We start from the raw sequence: 20985 nt of genomic DNA, 5'->3' as shown, positions 1-20985 counted from the left end.
CGCTAACTGCCTTGGGCGCAGCTCAAAGCTCTCTCGGAACCACGCAGAGGTGGACAAAGTACTCGCATGTTGTACTTAACCCATTTTGGGCGGGAACCCCTTTTGGTGTTAGCATTATGTTATAATTTAGCTATTGAAAAATAGCAGATCTACAAGCTCGTAGCGCGCCACCGAGTGGCGCGCTACGAGCTTGTAGATCTGCTATTTTTGAAAAATCAAAGAACGACGATAGAAACATAGCTTTTTCAGAAAACTGTCAGGATGTAGAAGACATTTTTAGAATCTGATCTCAGGTCAAGATGGGTTAAGTAAAAGTATCAATTCTGCAGTGTAGAAATACTCTGTTATAAGTGAAAGTCTCATGGAGGTCTAAATTGACTATGTAAAATATAGCTTATATAGTGCAGGACAAAGGAACGCCCAGTAAGCTTGTCAGATAGTATCCGTACCGTACTGAGCTGTTGTTTTCCAAGCAATTAAGTCTATTGAGCGCCTATTTATATGTATTTATGTATTCATAGGCCTCAGTTGTCTGAACACAACAGCGTGTTATTATTATGGGACTGTCGGTTGATGATAATAAATTATCATCGGTGGGCCAACGGTTATGGTGGTTAGGGCCGTGTGTGTGTGTGTGTGTGTGTGTGTGTGTGTGTGTGTGTGTGTGTGTGTGTGTGTGTGTGTGTGTCATCATGGTGAATGAGATAGAGACAGAGTGAGAGAGAGACAGAGAGGGGGGGAGAGAGAGAGAGATACAGGGAGAGTGAGTGTTTTCAGAATGCTAATCAGCTCCAGGGTCTGCTGTATTAAACTCTGCGTGTGGCCTTCGCCACTGTGCTGATCAAGTTGTAATCATGTACGTCCATCCATGCAAATCAACCAATTACGTGTAAGTATTCTGTTCTGTTGGAAGTCCGTTAAACAACGGCCTCCCTCAGCCTCTCTCCCGTGGTAACGGCATCCTCTGACACCCCCCCCCCCCCCCCCCCCCCCCCCCCCCACACCCTCACCTCAGTATTGCATGTCCTGCTGATGAATTCTGTACAGCGGACCACACTGGAAACAAACCCCCTCTTGGCTTTTTTGTGTCATCGTCCTTTTAGCAGAGCTTTCTTGCCTGTGCTGCCGTACTGTTATCAAACATGTTAACAAAGTATGCAATAAATCAAACCTGTTCTGTTCTGTTCCGTACCGTCTGGTAGTTGAGTGGATTAACCACATGAACCCTACCTATTCTGCGAGGGACAAACATTTAACGACAACAGCTGGTCTACAACCTCGCGACGAGTTGCAATGTGACACGCTGCAGTGAGCGTGTACATTGGCTATATTTTCAGCGAAGATATTTGGTGTCGAGTAGAGGGGAAAAGGGAGGGGGGCCTGGTATATACAGTAGCCTAGAGGGACACCGGGTCTGTGTTTTAAGTGGTTAAATCCAGTGCTGAAGTGGATTGCTAGTTATGTTGTGTGCCTGTGATGGGTGGTGACTCACTGGAGTGAGGTGTAATAAGGTAGAGCTGGCAGGGGAGAGGCCATAGTGATTTGGAAACAGCATCAGGTGGAAACCATGTATGTCCACAACCGTTCCTTTTTTATTATTATTTAAAAAAACCCATTTAAAAATAGTTTAAAAAAAAGATAGCCATTTCACAGTCTCTTTCCTTGTAGATCTTAATCACTTCTATGTGACATTCGTGCACGATGAATGAAGTAGGGCGTTAATTTATGGAAAAAATAAACATGGAGATGCTGTACGAGGTTGGTACCCGACAGCAACGAACGGCGCGGACTGCTGTCTATTTCCTTCAAGCTCCGCTGCCTGCCAGAGGAGCTTGCTCAAATGAGTTTATTCCTCGCACGGTGACTGACTGGCGCATCCGCAGAGCAGCCCCCTGAACGCACTAACAACACTGAAAGGGTGCTTCCCTTTTCACAGGCCGGCCGGCAGTGGCGGACAAAGCACTCCAACCCGGTGCTTGAGCCGATAAGATGCTCCCGGTCAAATGTTACTCGGTGAAAGTTGCCCTTTCAAATTGAGTAGTTTGTAGAATTGATAAAATCACACCCGTGTGAAGTGAGGGGGCGCTCTAATCATCGTACATCATCATCATCAAGAATGGTGGTCCCTTATTGGCCAAGGGTCGCCACATACATTTGCTCAGACACATATGACGTCAATTCTCCATTCAGTGTCAATGGCATTTAATGTTTGTGTCCAGACAGAATCTACACTATAGCTGTTTATAAGAGGGGCTAGCTCCCCTCACTTGTGGTGAGGGGAGCTCTCATCACCATACATCATCATACATACAATACAATTGTGTGAGGACACAATTTGCGTCCTCACCTCGTTTTCAATGTTTGTGTTTGCACAAACACTCAAAGCTGGCCATTCACTGTCAATGGCATTCAATGTTAATTGACTTAAAGGGGCATTCCACTCATTTTCAACATTTTACTATGTCATTAATATACCTTAGAGCTGAAATAATAAAAAAGTCCCCCTATTCTGTGTTTCCTAGAACTGGAGGTCTGAAAAAAATCATTAACATGGTGAAACACATCTTGATGATGTCATCAAGATGTGATTCACCATGTTAATGATTTTTTTGTTAATGATTTTTCTAGGAAACACAGAATGGGGGGGACCTTTTTATTGTTTCCACACAACACCTCTAAGGTATATTAATGACATGGTAAAATGTTGAAAATGAGTGGTATTCCCCTTTAAGTACAGTACTGAGTAGTAAATGCACTTCGTCCACCAGTGCAGGCCGGTGGCTAGTTGTCGGTAGCAGTTCCAGGCAACAGGGTGCCTGGAACTGGGCCTGCGCTCACTGGCCTGATTGTAATGGACCTGCAGGGAGACGGCGAGCAGCAGCTGGATGTACTGTAGCTGTGGCGACTGCGAGTGATGACAATCACTGGTTCCTACATACTGTACTGGCTAGCTGTGAGCCGGGACATACAGTATAGGCCTACAGTAAAGCAGTGGTTCTCCAACTTTGTCAAGTCAAGGACCCATAAGTTAATATGTCATGCAGCGTGCCCCCATCTGAAAATGTTTTGCGCCAGGGACCCCCAGATGAGAAGATTTGTGTTTTAAAAAAACAAAAAAAAGCTTATTCAACATTTTCCAAACATTTTTTGAGATTTTTCAAAAATAGCAGATGTAACAAGCTCACAGTGAATATCCAACGTGTGAATGGATAAAGTTGTTAAAATGATTGTACCAATGCAGAAAATAAAATATGTAAATCAGAGTTTCAGACGGCAGTAAGACTAGGCTGTAAGCTGTCAAGCGTTGTTCTTCATAACTGAGTTTCCACTCCCTCTTGGCTTTAACTTCATTAACCAAGCACGCTGAGCCAAACAGTATCACCTCGCCAAAACTCCCACTCGGCCGCGCATCTGCCTTCATAAGCTTCCATCATGTTGGCCCCATCGTTGCCAAATTATCGCTCAGCACATCAATCACTGTGTATCAGTGTCGCTATAATCGACTTCCTGGGAGCGAACTTGACTCCCGCAACGGTGCGCCTACCATAACGTAATGGACTTTCTATTTGTTCTGATTAGCGTGAAGCAGGGCAGCTCCATGGCATGCATGGCACATGTTACTGGGGATCGGAATGGAAGGGAATGAAGAGAAATTAGACCCCCACCCTCCATATAATGACTTTTCCACAGTGGTTTCTGGGGGGTGCGGGTCAGGGTGGGGTTGACTGAGAGGATGCTTTGTAATTAAATGCTATAAATGAAGACATAAGTCCGATCTACTCGCTGCAAGGCGAGTCTGTGTGTGTGGGGCGGGGTGTGTGTGTGGGGGGGGGCATGCTGATTTAATTTGGCGCTGTTGTTGTGGCTGATTTTGGGGTGGGCCTGTCACAATGAATACACGATCACCTAAATCACAATTATTTGAGATAATTCCATAGGCCGGATTTTCCAAACAAGTGTTGTGTCGCATGTATAGTGCAGCGCATGCGCATATGCCCTCTAGGCAGCACACAGAAGCCATCTGATGCCCAATTGGCTGCATGGCAGCGAATCGGACACCATGTCCTTTTTTGGGAAACACCGTCAAACACGACAACATAGACATAGAATACCTAGATAGAGCACAGCCTTACATGTCGTAAGGCCTCCTGCATGAATGAATTTAGAAGCAACCCCCTTTTTCCTAAAGCCTTTTTAAATATAGAAATGTCGTAATTAAATTAATGTTTTTATCTCGGCATCATCTAGAGAATTTCAGCCATCTTGCCATATGTTTTATGTTCTTTTAGGATTCTTTGATTACCCGTGACAGCCCATGTAGGAAAATTCGGCTAATATAACTCCATGCGTTGTCTTCATTTGGCTGCTGTTTCGACCACGGCCAAAATAACAGATCTACAAGCTGTCGACAGCCATGGCGCAGTGTATTAATGGAGTAGGCGCGCCACATTACGCAAGCATGAACCACCCGAATCTTTGTTTAATTTTGAAATCCATCACCACTCTCTCTCTCTCGCTCCGTCGTAGTCGGCTTAGTTAATTTAATATGGAGAGAGGGAGCGGTGTTCACCACCACACGATAGTTATAGTTTCTGCCACTCCCCAATCCAACCCATCATGATGATTTAAATTTTGTTATTTATCATGTCATGATTATGAATTGAAATATTGAATACCCAGGCCTCACCACCTCACAAGCGCACCAACACCAAAGTCCTCCACATCCCCAAAATAAATCTAGGCTATATTATATTAATTCGTGCCATATACTCAGCCTATGCACAACCAATTGTTAACCAATTTTGGGCGGGAACCTCTTTTGGTGTTAGCATTATGTTATGCTTTAGCTATTGAAAAATAGCAGATCTACAAGCTCAAGCTCAATAGCAGATCTACAAGCTCAAGCTCATAGCGCGCCACCGAGTGGCGCGCTACGAGCTTGTAGGTCTGCTATTTTTGAAAAATCGAAGAGCGACTGACATAGAAACATAGCTTTTTCAGAAAACTGTCAGGATGTAGAAGACATTTTAATTCAAAGTGGTATATATTCTGTGAAATGTTTATTGTCATGCCATGTATCTACAAGCTCCAAGTGTTGCGTCCACAGCGTGTTGTGAGCTTGTAGATCGCGGAGTGCGCCTTCACCATGAATTCAAGCAGAGGTCCTCACAAGTATAGAACACCGCCACCTGACCACAAAGTCCTCAGCGCAACGCAAAAAGTTGAGATTTAACTTGTGCCATACTCAGGCAATCCTCAACCGATTGTTATAATTCCAAGTGGTCTGTACTCTGTGAAGTGTATATTTTCATTTTTTATATGCCTTTATCAAACGATATGGAGAGAGATGGTAAGCCCTGTTAGCCATGCAGCCTATATTTCATGCACTGAGCGGTGGTGTGCTTGTTAGGCCTACACTCTCTCAATTAGGGATTTTCCCAGCGGTTAATTTCACTGATGTGTACAACCTTCATTTCAAATAGTTGAAAATGAATTAATTACAACACTGAGCACATGTATTTTTTGATCTACTGCAAATAGGGCCTGGTTCCCGAGCATGGAATGTGCTTGGCTGATTGGCTGACCACGGAATGTGATGTATGATGATAAGAGCAACTGGGACCTAAAGAGACCGTACAATGCCATCCCTAGGAGAGAGGACCACCGCAGGTCTGATTTTGCGTAGAATTAATAATGAATTGCATTTTTATAGCGCTTTTCCAAGTGCTCAAAGCGCTTTACAATGATTCATTCATACATTGGGAGGTGAAGCGGCGAACAGTCGACGCCAGCGTCCTCACTTCCCACATTCACACACCAACGGTGGCAAGCTCACACCGACCAACTCATTGGAGGCAATGTAGGGTTCAGTGTCTTGCCCAAGGACACTTCAACATGTAGACAGGAGGAGCCGGGATTCGAACCGCCGACCCACGGATCATTGGACGACCTGCTCTACCTCCTGAGCCACAGCCGCCCGAATTGTCCAGCATATGATTTTAGTTTATCCTCTCCGTCTTTTTCCTTTTTTTACATCCCCCCCCATTCCTCTCTCCTGATGTGGAGGCGCTGGGTGGGTGGTGCTGCTTGCGTAAGAGGCGAAGCAGCTTGTGCTATAAGCTGCTTGCTTGTGTCCTTGGAAGGCATTTAGCCATGGCAGGTCAAACGCAGAAGAAGCCCCCCTTCCATTTATTGAACGTTAGGCTATTAAGAGTTTGGGATTATGCCCAGGATGCCGAGGAAGAAAGTATAGTGTGCAACCAGGCAGCAAAGGAGGTGAGGAAACAACCACCGATATAATCACCATCCGGCTGAAACAACGGCGATAAAAAAGAGAAATTCCACCTATAGAAACATTTGTTTTAATAATAAGACCAGGGAATGTTTATAGAGAACGTTGCTACGTTTTGAGCGCTTAATGAATAAAGCCTCCTGCTACACGGAAGTATAATTAGTTAATTTATCTTTTTTTTTTTACTCCATGACCTAGCTCAGGGATGGGAACTTTTGACGATGGAGAGGGCCACTATAGTTCCAAACTCACTCCAGAGGGCCACAGTGCATATTACTCATGTCGTAGCTAAAATAGCCAATCTACAAGCTCAAAACGCGTCGCAGTGCGCTGCGTTTTGAGCTTGTAGATCAGCTATTTTCTGCATATCATTTCAAATGGGGGCTAGTTAGTGTCAATTTGGGGGTCCTTGACATGAAAAAGTTTGGGAACCACTGGCCTATGCACAGCCACACCAGAACATGCTCTCGCCCATGCACCCCCCAGCCTCCAATACACACATATTGGACAGGACCTTTCTCCACACTGCTGCCCGGGTGTGGGACAGCCTACCTTCAAGCCTTTCAACGCAGAGTTCATAGACATCTCCTGACCACGCCTCACACTGACTGTTGAGCTGCAGACAGTGAGCCGTATGATCGGCAAATGGATCACGAGTTACACGAGTCAATTGATGTAGAACAGCTTCCCTCCCAATCACGAGTTCCACGAGTTATGTTTTCATTGTTTAATTTGCGTTTTTAATAAGTTTTAAGACTTTGCAGGGTTTCCATCGGACAGAGTGTGTCCGATGGCTTGCTAGGGCTTCTGGGAACCTGAGGCGCAACGCAAACTCTATGGGAGACTTGGGAGTCCATAGAGTGCTTCCCATCTTCCTGGCTGCTTGTCGTCGTCGCGGGCCGGATCATTTTCTCAACACCATTACGAACGATCACACCATATTTTGTATAGAGGGACAGACAGTAGGCCGACAGGAAATGGGGGAGAGAGATAGGGGAGTGACATGCAGTAAAGGCCGTCGGGTTCGGGAGTCGAGCCCGCGGCACACTGCCAGACTCGGACTACCGGCCAAGGTGCCTGGACCGCTGAGCCACGGCCCAGGCCACGATCACACCATTTTAAAGTGGATTTCCGTGAAACGGAACGACGATAACGGCCGGGTGCTTCTTCAAAGGTTAGTGAAAAACTAGGCAGTCACCGGGGATTGCGATTAATTAATTCCAGTCAAGTTATCTTACTTCACAATTGCATCTAAAAAACGCAAACAAATAAAAATGACAAAAATAACAATGAAAAAACTCATCTTCATGCTTACTTTGTTTTAGGTTTCATATCTCTACACTAGCCCACAGTAGCCCCAAATGTCTACCTCCCTACACTGACCGGGGCCACGGAATAATGACTGTGAATTATGGATGCCGGGGTAAGATCACATAGAGCACTGGGGAAATCTACCATGGTCTGACACTTTGGGGCAATTATGCTTGAAGCTTCGGAGACATTGGAGCTGCCCTGCGTTTCAGTAAGGTTAAGGGCCAGACATGGGGTCAGGACAAGACATGGTTTACTTGGCATCGTAATTAGACGGTAGCATGGGGAGAAGGGAGTAGGTCCTTGTTTAAAGGTCCAAGGGAGACCTTGAATGTCTTCATATTTAAATGCATTTAAAAGCAAAGAAGGTGTCTCACAAAATGTTTTCCTCACTAAACATATGTTCTTGCTTGCAACAATACACATTTTCTTTTAGATGCAGATCATTTCAAACCATCTTTCACTCGAGACTTGCACTGCTATACCTTCCTGGGTTCCCCTTGGAGCCGATGTGCTCGAAATTAAAAAAAAATCTTCTAAATCCTCCAGTTTTCTGAAATAAATATTTTCACGATTTTTTTTAAAATACCTACAAGCTCTTAGCGCGCCACTCGGTGGCGCGCTATGAGCTTGTAGATCTGCTATTTTTAGCTAAATTATAACATAATGTTTAAAACACAAAAAGGGGTTCCCGCCCCAAAATGGGTTAATGCAATGTACAGTAGGCCAGATCAAACTACAATGACTTGAGTCCTCTTCATTACCATGCAGTTAACAAACACCAGCACAATGGAAATTAAATTGAAAATGGAATGACAGAAATGTCTCTGCAAGTGGCAATTAGTGTGGTCCATTTACAGAATGCAAATAGGAATGAATCTGCCAAGTACAAAATGATGATGACTGTACAAAAATACAAGTAAATCTTAGTCTTACGGCAATTGACTTATGGAGATTTAAAGGGCGTAAAAGGGACAAGGACATACAGATGCCGAGATCCAAATATGTGTATCAAAGGGATACATACAGATGGACAGACAGACACAGAGACAACGGGTATTGCATAACCGGGAGATACGTTTTAGGGCAATAACGATCCCAAATGTGGTGCACCGGAAACCACCTAACTTTTAAGTTCATGTCGGTGTATTTGATCTGTTCAGTGGGAAGGGAAAACTGTTCTCAAACTTTTAAAGCATAGCCTCGGGTAGTCTGTATTTTTTTATATTTTCTTGCCTGAATCCCTGAATGAGCGTGGCAAGCAAACTGTGCGAGGAAGCTTTCCGTATGCTTTCCTCGGTGAGCCAAATTAATTCCATGGCTGCAAATAGAAGGGAGGATTGGGTGTATACCAACGCTTCATCTTAGACCGTGAGGAAGTGAGTATAGTTCTCCCACCTACAGCTAGAGCCTAGGAATTAGTTTCATCTTTCTTTTTTTTTTAGGCCAATCTTCACTGGGTGCAACTGAGGCATCCCGCTAAGCCAGTTGGCACGCAGATGATTTTTCTCGTCTCCGTTCCCGTCACAAAGTTGCGATGGGAACGGCCGTGTAACACCTGTGGTCTCAAAGAGGACGTCGAAATGACTCGGCAAACAAGAAAAGAAATAAATACAGACAAAGGAAGGGAGGAGGAAGAATGAGAAATAAATGAGAACCAATGACGACATGGTAAGCCGAGATAAAAGAGACAAATAAGCCCCAGGCCATACTTTTACTATGCTTGGAGTTATACCTTTCATCCAACATCAGTAAAACCGAAAGAGCTGAATGTTTTATTGTAGTAAACTAGGCCATGCCGATGTGTAACATCAACCTCTTCTCTCCTCATCATCCCTCCAATCCTGCTGTCTGTTTAACCCATACTGTGCGGGAACCCCTTTTGGTGTTAGCATTATGTTATGCTTTAGCTATTGAAAAATAGCAGATCTACAAGCTCATAGCGCGCCACCGAGTGGCGCGCTATGAGCTTGTAGATCTGCTATTTTTGAAAAATCGAAGAACGACTGACATAGAAACATTTTTTTCAGAAAACTGTCAAGATGTAGAAGACATTTTTAGATCAAAATGGGTTAACGCCCTGTTCTCTATAGTGTTTGATCTCAGCAATCGGCACGTGTGCAACGTTGTTCAGAGCCTTGCAAACACACACACCTGCACGTCGCTACGGAGATCAAATGCAAGTATACCACACGAAAACCAGAAAACATCAACAAACCAACCAGGGATAAGGGAGAGAAAAATGGGAAAATCAGCTGAATAATGAAGAATCAGGATAAAGGGATGCTTTTGAAGCATTTAGCTTGTGTTGGTGAATGCAGCGAATTGGGTTTTTTTCTTCTGAGAAGAAAGTACAACTACAATTCTATTATGATAAACAATACTTCTAATGTGGCCACGTTCTGCAAGAACAGTTTTCATCAGACTTCCTATAGGCCATTAGGCCTATCTCACAGAATTTCCCCGCCCCCTTTCCACGCCCCCTTTCGGAGCTAGTGGTGGTAGCGTGATGTCACTCCATAGACACTACATGTTAACAGAGGTCATTTAAGAAGTCTACAACTTTTGTTTTCTCAAGGTAAGGTTTGTTCTATCTGTTCGAGCTGATTTACCATCTTGTTTGCTTCATAATAATATTGGTCTGTCACATTTTTACATTAGGAAATGTACTTAGATTCTCCAGAGGAAAAAAACGTGTAAATGCTAATGTTAAATGACACCACTATAGCTACCGGAAGGGGGCGTGGAAAGGGGGCTGTGAGATAGGCCTATTCACTATAAGAGGCTTTCTTTCCTCTTCCTCTGATCTAGTGGAGCTAGTACAGTACAAGTACAGTAACTATAATAGGATGCTGCAAAATAATAATTTCATGCACAGCCCTAAGGCAAACGCATACGCAAAATCTCATGATTGCAAACTTTTGTTTCGCAAGTTCCAATCTGCCATTTGTGAAACTGAGTGAACGGGAGCCTCCCACACTATAGCGCAGTTTCCGAAACAATTAGCACATTGTAGAATTCTGATGTTTTGTCTATTGTTTTTCTAAACCTACGCATGTTCTTGCTTTTATGAAATATCATCATCATTAGGGCTTTTTTTGCATTCTATAGCTAGTTTGAACAATTCAAACACTGTTTCATCTAATCTATATATCGCTAGTTTGAACACTTTACTCTTTCATCTTAAAATAACTACTGACCGAAAATAACAAAATGATTCCTTGGAAGACTTCTGTGGAATCCAAATATTTTAATCAATGCATACAGTAGTTGGTCCTTGACAATGGAAGTAAATACATCGACGTTAAGTTGACAAAGTCTGCATCTAGAACTTCTAATATGGCACATATTTCTGCTCCCGAATATTTTTAAACTAGACACTGTGAATGAAATGAATGACATTGAGTAACTTAATGTAGTATAAAGTATTTTCTGAGAAATATACTGCATCTGCTGCCTGTGGACCTCCATGCAGGTCTGCCGTCTCCCCCTTGTCAAACAGCCTGCAGTGCAGTCAGTGTACATACAGTACCGTCACGTGATCACAACCTCCTGCTCGTGATTACATGCAAGTATATTGCAATTATATTATGTAGTGGTGGTTAACAACCCATTTTGGGTGGGAACCCCTTTTGGTGTTAGCATTATGTTATGCTTTAGCTATTGAAAAATAGCAGATCTACAAGCTCATAGCGCGCCACCGAGTGGCGCGCTACGAGCTTGTGGATCTGCTATTTTTGAAAAATCGAAGACATTTTTAGATCTGATCTCAGGTCAAAATGGGTTAACTCTAAAAGTATAAATACTGCAATGTAGAACATTTGAAATATGTGGACGTGCGTGCGTGTGTGCGTGCGAGAGTCTGAGAGAGCGTGTGAGAACACATGTGCGGCGCCCACATGTAGTGCTGCTGTATGTGTACAGTATTCCCATAATTGCAGCAAAGGAAACCTGTCTCTTCTCTGGGAATAGGATTACCAACCACTGATGCGTCGCACAGCATGAATCGCTCCACAGATGAGTTCACAGCCAGAATAAACGCAAACAAAACAAACACGTAATGTTACAAAGCACGATCAAGTTACAAAGCACGATCGAGTTACAAGGCACGATCGAGTACGTGCCGTCTCGAGCAGCATCAGACGTAGCTGAAGTACCTGTTTTTTTTGGGGGGGGGGTGGGGGTTTTCCCCCAGCAGTCGGGGTGAGTAGTGTGGCGATGGGACGCAGGGCAGCAGTGAGTCATACAGTACTAGAGTAGTAACTCCCAGGCGTTCTGAATAATCATGTCGGCACACTTCTCTGTCACAGCTTGAGTCATCAGTTGAGTCACATGATGGCACAGAGGCAGAATCTCACCATTTCTAAGATTTATTTAATTTTATTGGCATGACGACTATATTGGGAGAGCAAAATGCCCCCAATAATTGGCTACTCTAAGGTCAATTCTGTCTTTAGCGACATGGTAATGCAGGTCTACGAGCACTAGCACACTAGTTATTGCATTTAACAGTTGGTGAATATTGTTTAGCCATAGGACTAATTCTTATATGCCTGCCAACTTTCTTTCTTTTTTTGTAAGATATTTTTGGGGCTTTTTATGAGAGATGTGGGGGGGAGGGTGACATGCAGCAAAGGTCGTCGGATTATCAAGTGCCGCTAGGCAGACCTGGGCCTAATGAAAATGTTCTATCTATTGCTTGTACAGTGTACCTATTTTTAGCTGAGCATGCCCTTTCAAGAGCTATAGACTGGACTAGAAATATTTCTGAATATCGATTCAATCTCCTTCTGGAACAACCTTGGTTATGATGTGATACAGAGAGTGTGGTGCCATCTCTGGCTTGGAATTGGACAGCAAAGATCTTATAAATCGTCTAGTTGTTTGACTTGTTTCAGAACAGCAAGATGGAAGACTATACCGAGTTGGTTTCAATAAGAAAAACATTGCGCTCGAGCTCTCTTCAAGTTTGTGATCCATTGCCCGAGACATTCTTAGCATGGGGCGGCGGTGATTCAGGGGTAGAGTGCCTGGATGGTAACCGCAAGGTTGCCAGTTCAAACCCGGGCTCCCCCAGAGTTACTGTCGAAGTGTCCTTGAGCAAGACACTGCACCCCTAATTGCTCCCGATGTGCTAGTTGGTGCCTTGCATGGTTTCCGCTGCCATCGGTGTGTGAATGTGTGTGTGAATGGGTGAATGTAATGCACAATCTCTGTAAAGCGCCTTGGATAAAGGCACTATATAAAAAAAAATGTACAAAAAAAAAATGCACCATGAAATCAGCATTTGAAGATTGCATCACCCCGCAAGCTACAATCACACTCCCACCTCCATCACTGCACTTATCCGGCACTAATCCTTCCAAGAACAATCTATGGTGTAAATCTCCCTCTGATCCCGGAAATTCCCTGGATCTGTTAAGCAAACACACCTCAGATAGGGATCTTTACCCATTTGCAATGCAAATCATCCTCGATCAGTGAGTGGACACACACACATACACCACCGGGGAGATCTTGTGTTTTAAATCTCTGACAGACAACAACAGGGGGAAAGCGGCCGCATGGAGCCATCTTATCCAAGGCTAGTGATCTATGCCAGCGCTCACCCGTGGTGGAGCCGTTATCACCACTTGCCTTCTGTAGATGTAAAAATCACACCCGTGTGAAGTAAGTGGTGCGACTCCGTGTGGAACTTCCAGACCCACAGGAACACGCCCAGGGTGCCGGCTCGGTTCCGGAGAGCCGCCCCGCGTCCGAAACGGTCGAGAAATTATACAGTTACCCAGGGGGCCGGTTAATATGTGTGTGTGTGTTAGGCTGCGCAACAGTGACACTTGGTTGTGAAAACCAACCAAACACTATTTTCGTGCTCGGACAGACCCAGCCAACCACCCACCCACGGACACACAAAAGCTCCTTAAAGAAGTGGTTGCACCACTTAAAAACTCGGCCCACAGCTTGCATGCTTTTGGGACCCTTCCAAGTTCACTGGAGTGTGTGTGTGTGTGTGTGTGTGTGTGTGTGTGTGTGTGTGTGTGTGTGTGTGTGTGTGTGTGTGTGTGTGTGTGTGTGTGTGTGTGTGTGTGTGTGTGTGTGTGTGTGTGTGTGTGTGTGTGTGTGTGTGTGTGTGTGTGTGTGTGTGTGTGTGTGTGTGTGTGTGTGTGTGTGTGTGTGTGTGCATTCACAGAAGTGAGGAAGCGTGTTTCGAAAAAGTGATTTTGTGATCAACGTAGGAATCAACACAATACAGTAGACTTGTAGTTCTCTAGACTTGTAGTTCTCTTACATTGAGGGGAGTTTGGACAGCAAGAAACTAGAAACCAAGCAAAAAGATGAGAAGGGAAATGAAGGAGATTACCTGGAACTCAATCCCATAGTTCTCCCTGCAGAAGTCACGTAGTTTGGGATAGACATGCTCTTTCAATGCAGTCCTCTCCGCTTCGGTGTCTGGGAAATGAGATAAAGCAAATAAGACAATGACATGAGAAACCTCTTTATGGATTTTCCTTAGGATTTGCATATGACTGAGACACTGCAGGCAGAGCATTCTAAGACACAATGTTGTGAATGGGAATCGCGGTTTCTATGCAAACCATGACCTTGACCTTGACAGCGGCAATGTAAGGTTGTTAATGACTAGAGCGGTTTCGAGCTGGGACAACAGGCCGTATAGGCTAATGTTGATTAAATCTATACGGTTGCGGGGTTGGCAGCTTTATTGACCGCTCCTTCTCTGACTGAGAGGTTACAGGTTCAGTCCTGGCAAAACGTCCTGTTGAAGTCACTGATCCCACACATACTATAGGACTATCTTAGTAAATGGACGATCTACGAGCTCTCGACATGTTGCATCGTGAGCTTGTAGATCTGCTATTTCCACTATGTTTGAAAAATGTCAATTGATGAATACTGGTATATACAGATTAATGGAAGAAATGCTACATAATTGTGATTATCTCAAATAATTGCAGCCAGACGATTATGCAATAAATGTGACAAGCCTACTTTGAACAACAGAGCATCAGCTACTGAAAATATCCACAATGTGCATTTATGATAGGCAGTGCATGGTGGACTGTCAGTATGTACATGAACACATCGGCAGCGGTCATATTGGACTGAATGGGCCACGTCAGCGACGGTCCGTATGGCTTGTTGTTGAAGCCCACTTTCAAATCCCTGTGGATTAAGTTTTGCCATGACTGATTTCAGTCATTTGGATTACATATAGAGTCAGCATTTATTCTGTGTCCAAAAAAAAAGATATTTTGTTTAAAAGTGTTTCAACTGGTCAGCCAAATGAGATATTGGCAAATAAGTGATATCTATCTATAAATGCAGTTGTCAGTCCGTTCGCCCCACCGACTTCAAATTCGACAAACGAGTTCCACACCTCCAGAGGTAGTGCAGTAGCCTGGCTAATAAGCCAGACCGAATCAGCCGTTGGCAAAAGAAAATGGCCTGCCGTGATTTGAGTCTGGCTTATTAGCCAGGCTAGTAGTGCAGTGCCCGGTGTCGAGTCGGTCTGACCCACGGTTGTCCAGAACCGCTACAAAAGGCCTCTGTCCGGGCTCTGGACAGGGCCCCTGCCCAGGCTCCATATATGGAGCTGGCTTGTTCTGACATCACAACACTCCATATTTGGGCATGCCTGACACAGAACTCCATATATAGGAATAAAGGGAGAGAGAGATACAGAAATCTCCATATATGGGCATAAAAGGGACACAGACAGATGGGTGGAACGGGTACTCTGACACGGGTACAACGGGTATTGCATAGCCGGGTGGGGCATGGATCTCCAACTTCCATCGTTACCGACTTGGTGCTCTACAGCCGGGCACCGCTCTAGTTACACTAATTGTAAATATGTTCTTGAGGTAATTGTTTTCCGCCCAAATCATGAAGGCTAATTTGACCTTTTGGGATGTGTCCAAAACCGTAGTCACTGCACCTTGGCTTTGTAGGGCACAGGGCAGCATGCTCGTTGTGCTAATAGTTTAGGACAGTGGTTCCCAAAGTGGGGTCCGGGGACCCCCGAGGGTCCTTGAGGGAGTTCCAGGGGGTCCCCAGCTAAATGATAGTTTGGAACCAAATGGACCCTTATGGGTCTGTACAAAATGGAACCAAATGGACCCATTTGTACACTCTCAGAGTTAACTTAACATTGATTTTACAATATAAATCGGGGGTTCCAGAGATAGAAATGCCATTAAATGGGGGTCCGTAGACTAATGCATGTCAAACTGGGGGTCCTTGAAATTAAACGGGTTGAGGATCACTGCTAGAGCTCTGAAAACCTTCTCGTATGGGGGTCCCTGGCATATCTTTTCAAACGGGGGTCCCCGGGCTAAGTAGTGTACATTTTGGGGTCATTAACATGAAAACGTTTGGGAGCCACTTCTAAACGTCATTAACATATATTGTTTTGCAAAAAGGGTCAAGTTTCCCTTTAACCAATTTTGGGCGGGAACCCCTTTTGGTGTTAGCATTATGTTATGCTTTAGCTATTGAAAAATAGCAGATCTACAAGCTCATAGAGCTTGTAGGTCTGCTATTTTTTTTAAATCGAAGAACGACTGACATAGAAACATAGCTTTTTCAGAAAACTGTCAGGATGTAGAAGACATTTTTAGAATCTGATCTCAGGTCAGAACGGGTTAAGGGTGTGGACGGAAGAGAACATGCCCAACAGAGGCGTAGCCTATGTGATGAAGGAGCATGAGTCACGTACGCACGCACACACGCACGGCACGTGCACAACACATTCTCACACACGCACGCAGGCACGCACGCACGCACGCACACACGTCGGCACAGATAACAGCCGTCTAGCCCCTAACCAAATCATACCCAGCACGAGTAAAAGAGCCCACAAATTTGTTCTGACGTATCTTACATAGTCTATCTTTAGTAAGGCTCCGGGCGACCAATGACCATACACAAGTCTGCCCGTAGCGAACAGAGCAAAATGTCAAACAAAATCCTGTGTGGCTACAGTATCGTATTCGAGTGAGGCGAATGACAGACTGTACTTTACTGTGTCGGGTCAGCGGGCAGTGGCGTGCACAGATAGACACTAGGGGGTGCTAGAGCACCCCCTGCCCTTTTGGCAATGTGCCCTTTTGAAAAAAGAAAAAACACTTATTTTAATTTTAATTTTTTTTTGTACAGTGTACAGTCTTTTTTGTACAGTATGTGGACCATGGTGACATTGATCAATTCTTAATAAAAAGCTTCTAATATATTATTTAGTCCCCTGAATCTATAAATCCCACACTATTTAGGCAACCGGCCGGTTCCACACGCTGCACAAGGTGCCCTTTTTTTTCCTTGAGCACCTGCCCCTCTAAATGTCTGTGCACGCCCCTGTCAGCGGGCGCTTCTCTAAAATGTCAGGGAAGATAGTGCAGGTTTGATTCCCAGGCCAGAAGCAGTAATAGTCCTGAGGTATAGAGAGAGGTAGTGGTTTCCGCAGGAGACTGTCTCCCTGCTTTTACAGTTACACACAGTTAATTACACGCGTCAAAACAGTCAGGCAAAAGTGAGGGGAATGAAATCCTGTTGTCTGTGAGAGTGGGGGTGTTGCATATACCCGCATAGCCCACAGCCGTGACGGCCCTGCCTGCCACCCCAGACTTTCCTTTCCCTGTGGCCACGTTTGACAGCTCTGACTGGGGGATCCCGAGGCATTCCCAGGACAGCGTGCCGCTAATCCACACCACCTGGCACTCGGTCTACCCCCGTGGTCTACTTTCCCAACTAGGCCACACGGTGCTGCCAGGTCTGCTTATTGTAAGGGACTCTGGGCTTTGTTTTGCTGTGAAGTTGCTTGTAAATATTGGTTGCAGTTTTTTGCGGCTGGTTTCTAAAGTGCAGTGGCTTATTTGGGCTTTGCTTCTGAATGTTTTGATTATTGTTTAAACCAGTGTCGTCGTCGTCCCCCTCCCCCCTCAAGATTACTCATGTGGCATATTATCTTTTAGTTGGACCATGGTTGCTTATTTCTCTCTGGCAAACACTGCTGAGCAAAGCCTCCCTGGGGAATGGGGACTTGGTACTGCATACATGTTTTGTAAAGGTACACTCACATCCAAACTCTTCTCCTTTGTCTCAATGTGACCTGACAGATAGAAGCACTGAACTGAGAACCGCCTGTCTGTAATGTGCTGATAACAGCAAGTTGCCACTCTTTTATGGGCTTATGATGAAGTATGGCAGCTTGACGCTTATGGGGCAAGTGTGTGGATTGTGTGTGCATTTGTCCACACCTATGTGCCCAGAGGGCACTGGCTTCTCATTCCCTTGGATCTCTCTCTCTCTCCTCCTGTGTTGTTTATTTCAAGCTGACAGACCAATCTCTTCTTCTTTCAGTTACTATCAGTGTTTTCAGCTCTGTCGCTCTTCTTTTCACGCCCATCCCACCCACGCGTTGGGGAAATCAAGGACACTCAATTGAACACAGAGATATAGCTCTCTCTCTTACTCTATCATCTCCACTTGTTGTAAATAGAGCACCGAAGTCTGGCGTCAATATCGGTAGAGGACTGTATCAAATATGATATTGACTGACAATATCGCTGAGACAGTTTGTTTATTTTTGGACCACAATTCTTATATGAGACGATTTTAAGATGACCCCATGTTATTCTCCATAGAGATAAGCTAGTGACATCAGGACTGCAGCACATTATATACCTGAAACTAGAAAAAGTGCCCTTCTGGGCACAGGTCTCCACCAGGAGGATAGGAGTGTGTGTGTGATGTTTGGCAAAATGTTTAGGAGCAATATAAACGTGTGTGTGTGTGTGTGTGTGTGTGTGTGTGTGTGTGTGTGTGTGTGTGTGTGTGTGTGTGTGTGTGTGTGTGTGTGTGTGTGTGTGTGTGTGTGTGTGTGTGTGTGTGTGTGTGTGTGTGTGTGTGTGTGTGTGTGTGTGTGTGACGTGGCTTGGCCTGTTGTAGCGCCACCATGAGGCTGATTTGAAAACTGTCAAGTGGCATTTCTTCCAAAGCCTAGTGGGAATATGCATGCAGTGTCACCACAATCGGATGCGTTGAGTAGTTGTGGCGATTTGTACAAAACGGGTACAAAGCAGGCTTAGAAGCCAATCGTAGCCAATGAGGGTGGATTATGAGAAATCAAACAAACCAGTCTTGATCACATGACTATGAAGAGCATTTGTACCGATTTGCGTGAAAATGTGTTTTACATATGTCGGCCTCCTGGTGGCGCTATAAAGAGCACATGTGAAACATTCCAGGCAAAGGTTTTTCCTTGGCCTCTAGGGAGTTGGCATACAAAGTTATCCACAGATCCGTGCAGTTAGAGGTAAAAACAATTTCCGGCCAGTTATAGCGCCACCATGAGGCTTAGTTGAAAATGTTCATTTGGCATTTCTTCCTCTGCCTAGTGGGAATGTGCGTGCACAATTTCACGGAAATCACACGATGTGTTTATGATTTGCAGCAATTTGTTGGAAACTGAGCACTCCTGCGAACTCTGGAAGCCAATCTTAGCCAATCAGGATGGAGTCTGAGAAATCTGAAAGACCCATTTCGTTGAATGGCTCTAGAGAGACTGTGTACCAATTTGCGTGATGTTTGTGTGCAAAAACAGCGAAAATAGCCAATCTATAAGCATACAATGCGTCACCTGTGACATTGATTTGAAGTCATATCGCCACGCCCTCACACAGTTATGTTTTCAAAGTATACATCACATTGCCTACTGACTCGCCCTGAGACACTTACTATGCATGGCAGCTTAGCGATGGTCCAATTCAGAAAGACAAATAGAGGGATAGATAGCAATAGAAGTGGAGAGAGCAAAAGAGGAATGTGCTCAACAAGCCAAACAAACCAAGCACTTGGTTCGTTGAGTGTGAGGGAAGTGGGGGTTCATTGACACCAAAGTGTATACGATGTGTGTAGTATAGTATGTGCACACGCGTGTGCGTGCGTGTATTTGAAACTATCCTCGCCAGAGATTGATGTCACCTTGAAAGCATGAGAATAAGCAAATCGCTCCATTCGTTTTGAATCAACCGTAAAGAGACATTGATACTACATGGGATCCCAACATGAAAATGTGTTGAGCAAGGAACCCCCATGAATTGTGTTAAAAATATTCGCTTTTTAAAGCGAACATTTTAAACACATTATTAAGCTTAAAAAAAAATAGCAGATCTACAAGTGTTTTACTTTTTTTTTTTCAAAAATAGCAGATCTACAAGCTTGAGCTATGAGCTATGAGCTTATATGTGCTATTTAGCCATAAGTAACCAACCAAACCAATCCAACCATATAACCAAAGTATACAATATGATTGTGACGCTGTATTAACTCATTTTCCCTGGGACCCCCTGGTACCCCTCCAAGGTCCCCTGGGGGTCCCCGGACCCCACTTTGAGAACCATTGCACTACGCCCATGTTCCACTTTGGACTTAGCTCTTCCTTGGACTTTTTCCATAGAGTATATATATAATAGAGACTGAACTGGTGCGAAGCTCCGCCCCCCCAGCTATTCATGTCAGTGGAAGTTGCTCAGTGGCGTTTTGAAGCACCCGGAAGACTGCCGGAAGTCCCTCCCCGGACCTCAACTTTGAGGTCCTGGGTGACGTAGGGCAACCGAGCGCTCAACGTTAAAGCCCAGCTGCACGGGGTTTCCCGGTCATGAATCCACGGGTCCGCCTGTAGTCCCTCCTCCTACCACTAGGACCCAGAGCTTCAACGTTGAATAGCATCACTGGCCCCTTGACTTTTTCCCCCACTCACCTTCAGGCAGGAGGTGGCGCTCTTTAAAGACAGCGAAGGCCCGACACTCAAATAGCTTTTTGTTCCCACGGCTATCCGGCTCCTCAATAGAGCGTCGCAGTCACGCCCTCTACCATGGACCAGGAAATGATTCTCCGTTCATTTTCCTCATAGACATTTCAGAAAGTATTTATTTAAAGACGTTTACGCCGCGGACAAAGCCAACTCGAGTCGTGACAAATCATGACAACAAACACAATTTTTGGGGCCGAAAGAATAATTAGAAAGAAGAAAAAAACGGCAGGTTACTACACTTTTTTTGTTGTTTTTCTTCTTTGTAATTATTTGTTTGGTCCAAAATATTGTTTGTGTTGTCATGAGTTGTCACGACTCGAGTTGGCTTTGTCCGCGGTGTAACCGTCTTTAAATAAATACTTGTTGAAATGTCTATGGGAAAAATGCATTGGGATTCATTTCCTGGTCCCTGGTAGGAGGCGGGACTGCAACGCTCTATGCTGCTGGTGTCCCCCCCCCACCCCCTGCCCCCCTCCTATCCTCCCTCCACCCCCACTCAGAGTGGAATGGACTGACTTGTGCTCTGAACTGACCTGAACACTTGAACTCT

The 20985-nt window shown here is 44.7% G+C and overlaps 1 protein-coding gene across 1 annotated transcript in view; it reads right to left on the bottom strand.

Moving 5' to 3' along the window:
• The window catches only part of nwd2 (NACHT and WD repeat domain containing 2), a gene marked incomplete at both ends in the record, with an annotated part of 72500 nt that overhangs the window by 35178 nt on the left and 16337 nt on the right, over window positions 1-20985 (bottom strand). Inside the window, one exon of the mRNA XM_079491218.1 lies at window positions 13965-14053. Coding sequence (XP_079347344.1) covers window positions 13965-14053 — 89 coding nt within the window. The remainder of the gene's footprint in view (window positions 1-13964; window positions 14054-20985) is intronic.

The sequence above is a fragment of the Electrona antarctica genome (assembly GCF_951216825.1).
Source record: "Electrona antarctica genome assembly, chromosome: 21".
Taxonomy (NCBI): Eukaryota; Metazoa; Chordata; class Actinopteri; order Myctophiformes; family Myctophidae; genus Electrona; species Electrona antarctica.
The sequence above is the reverse complement of the archived record's forward strand: the minus strand, read 5'-3'. Positions and strand labels throughout refer to the sequence as shown.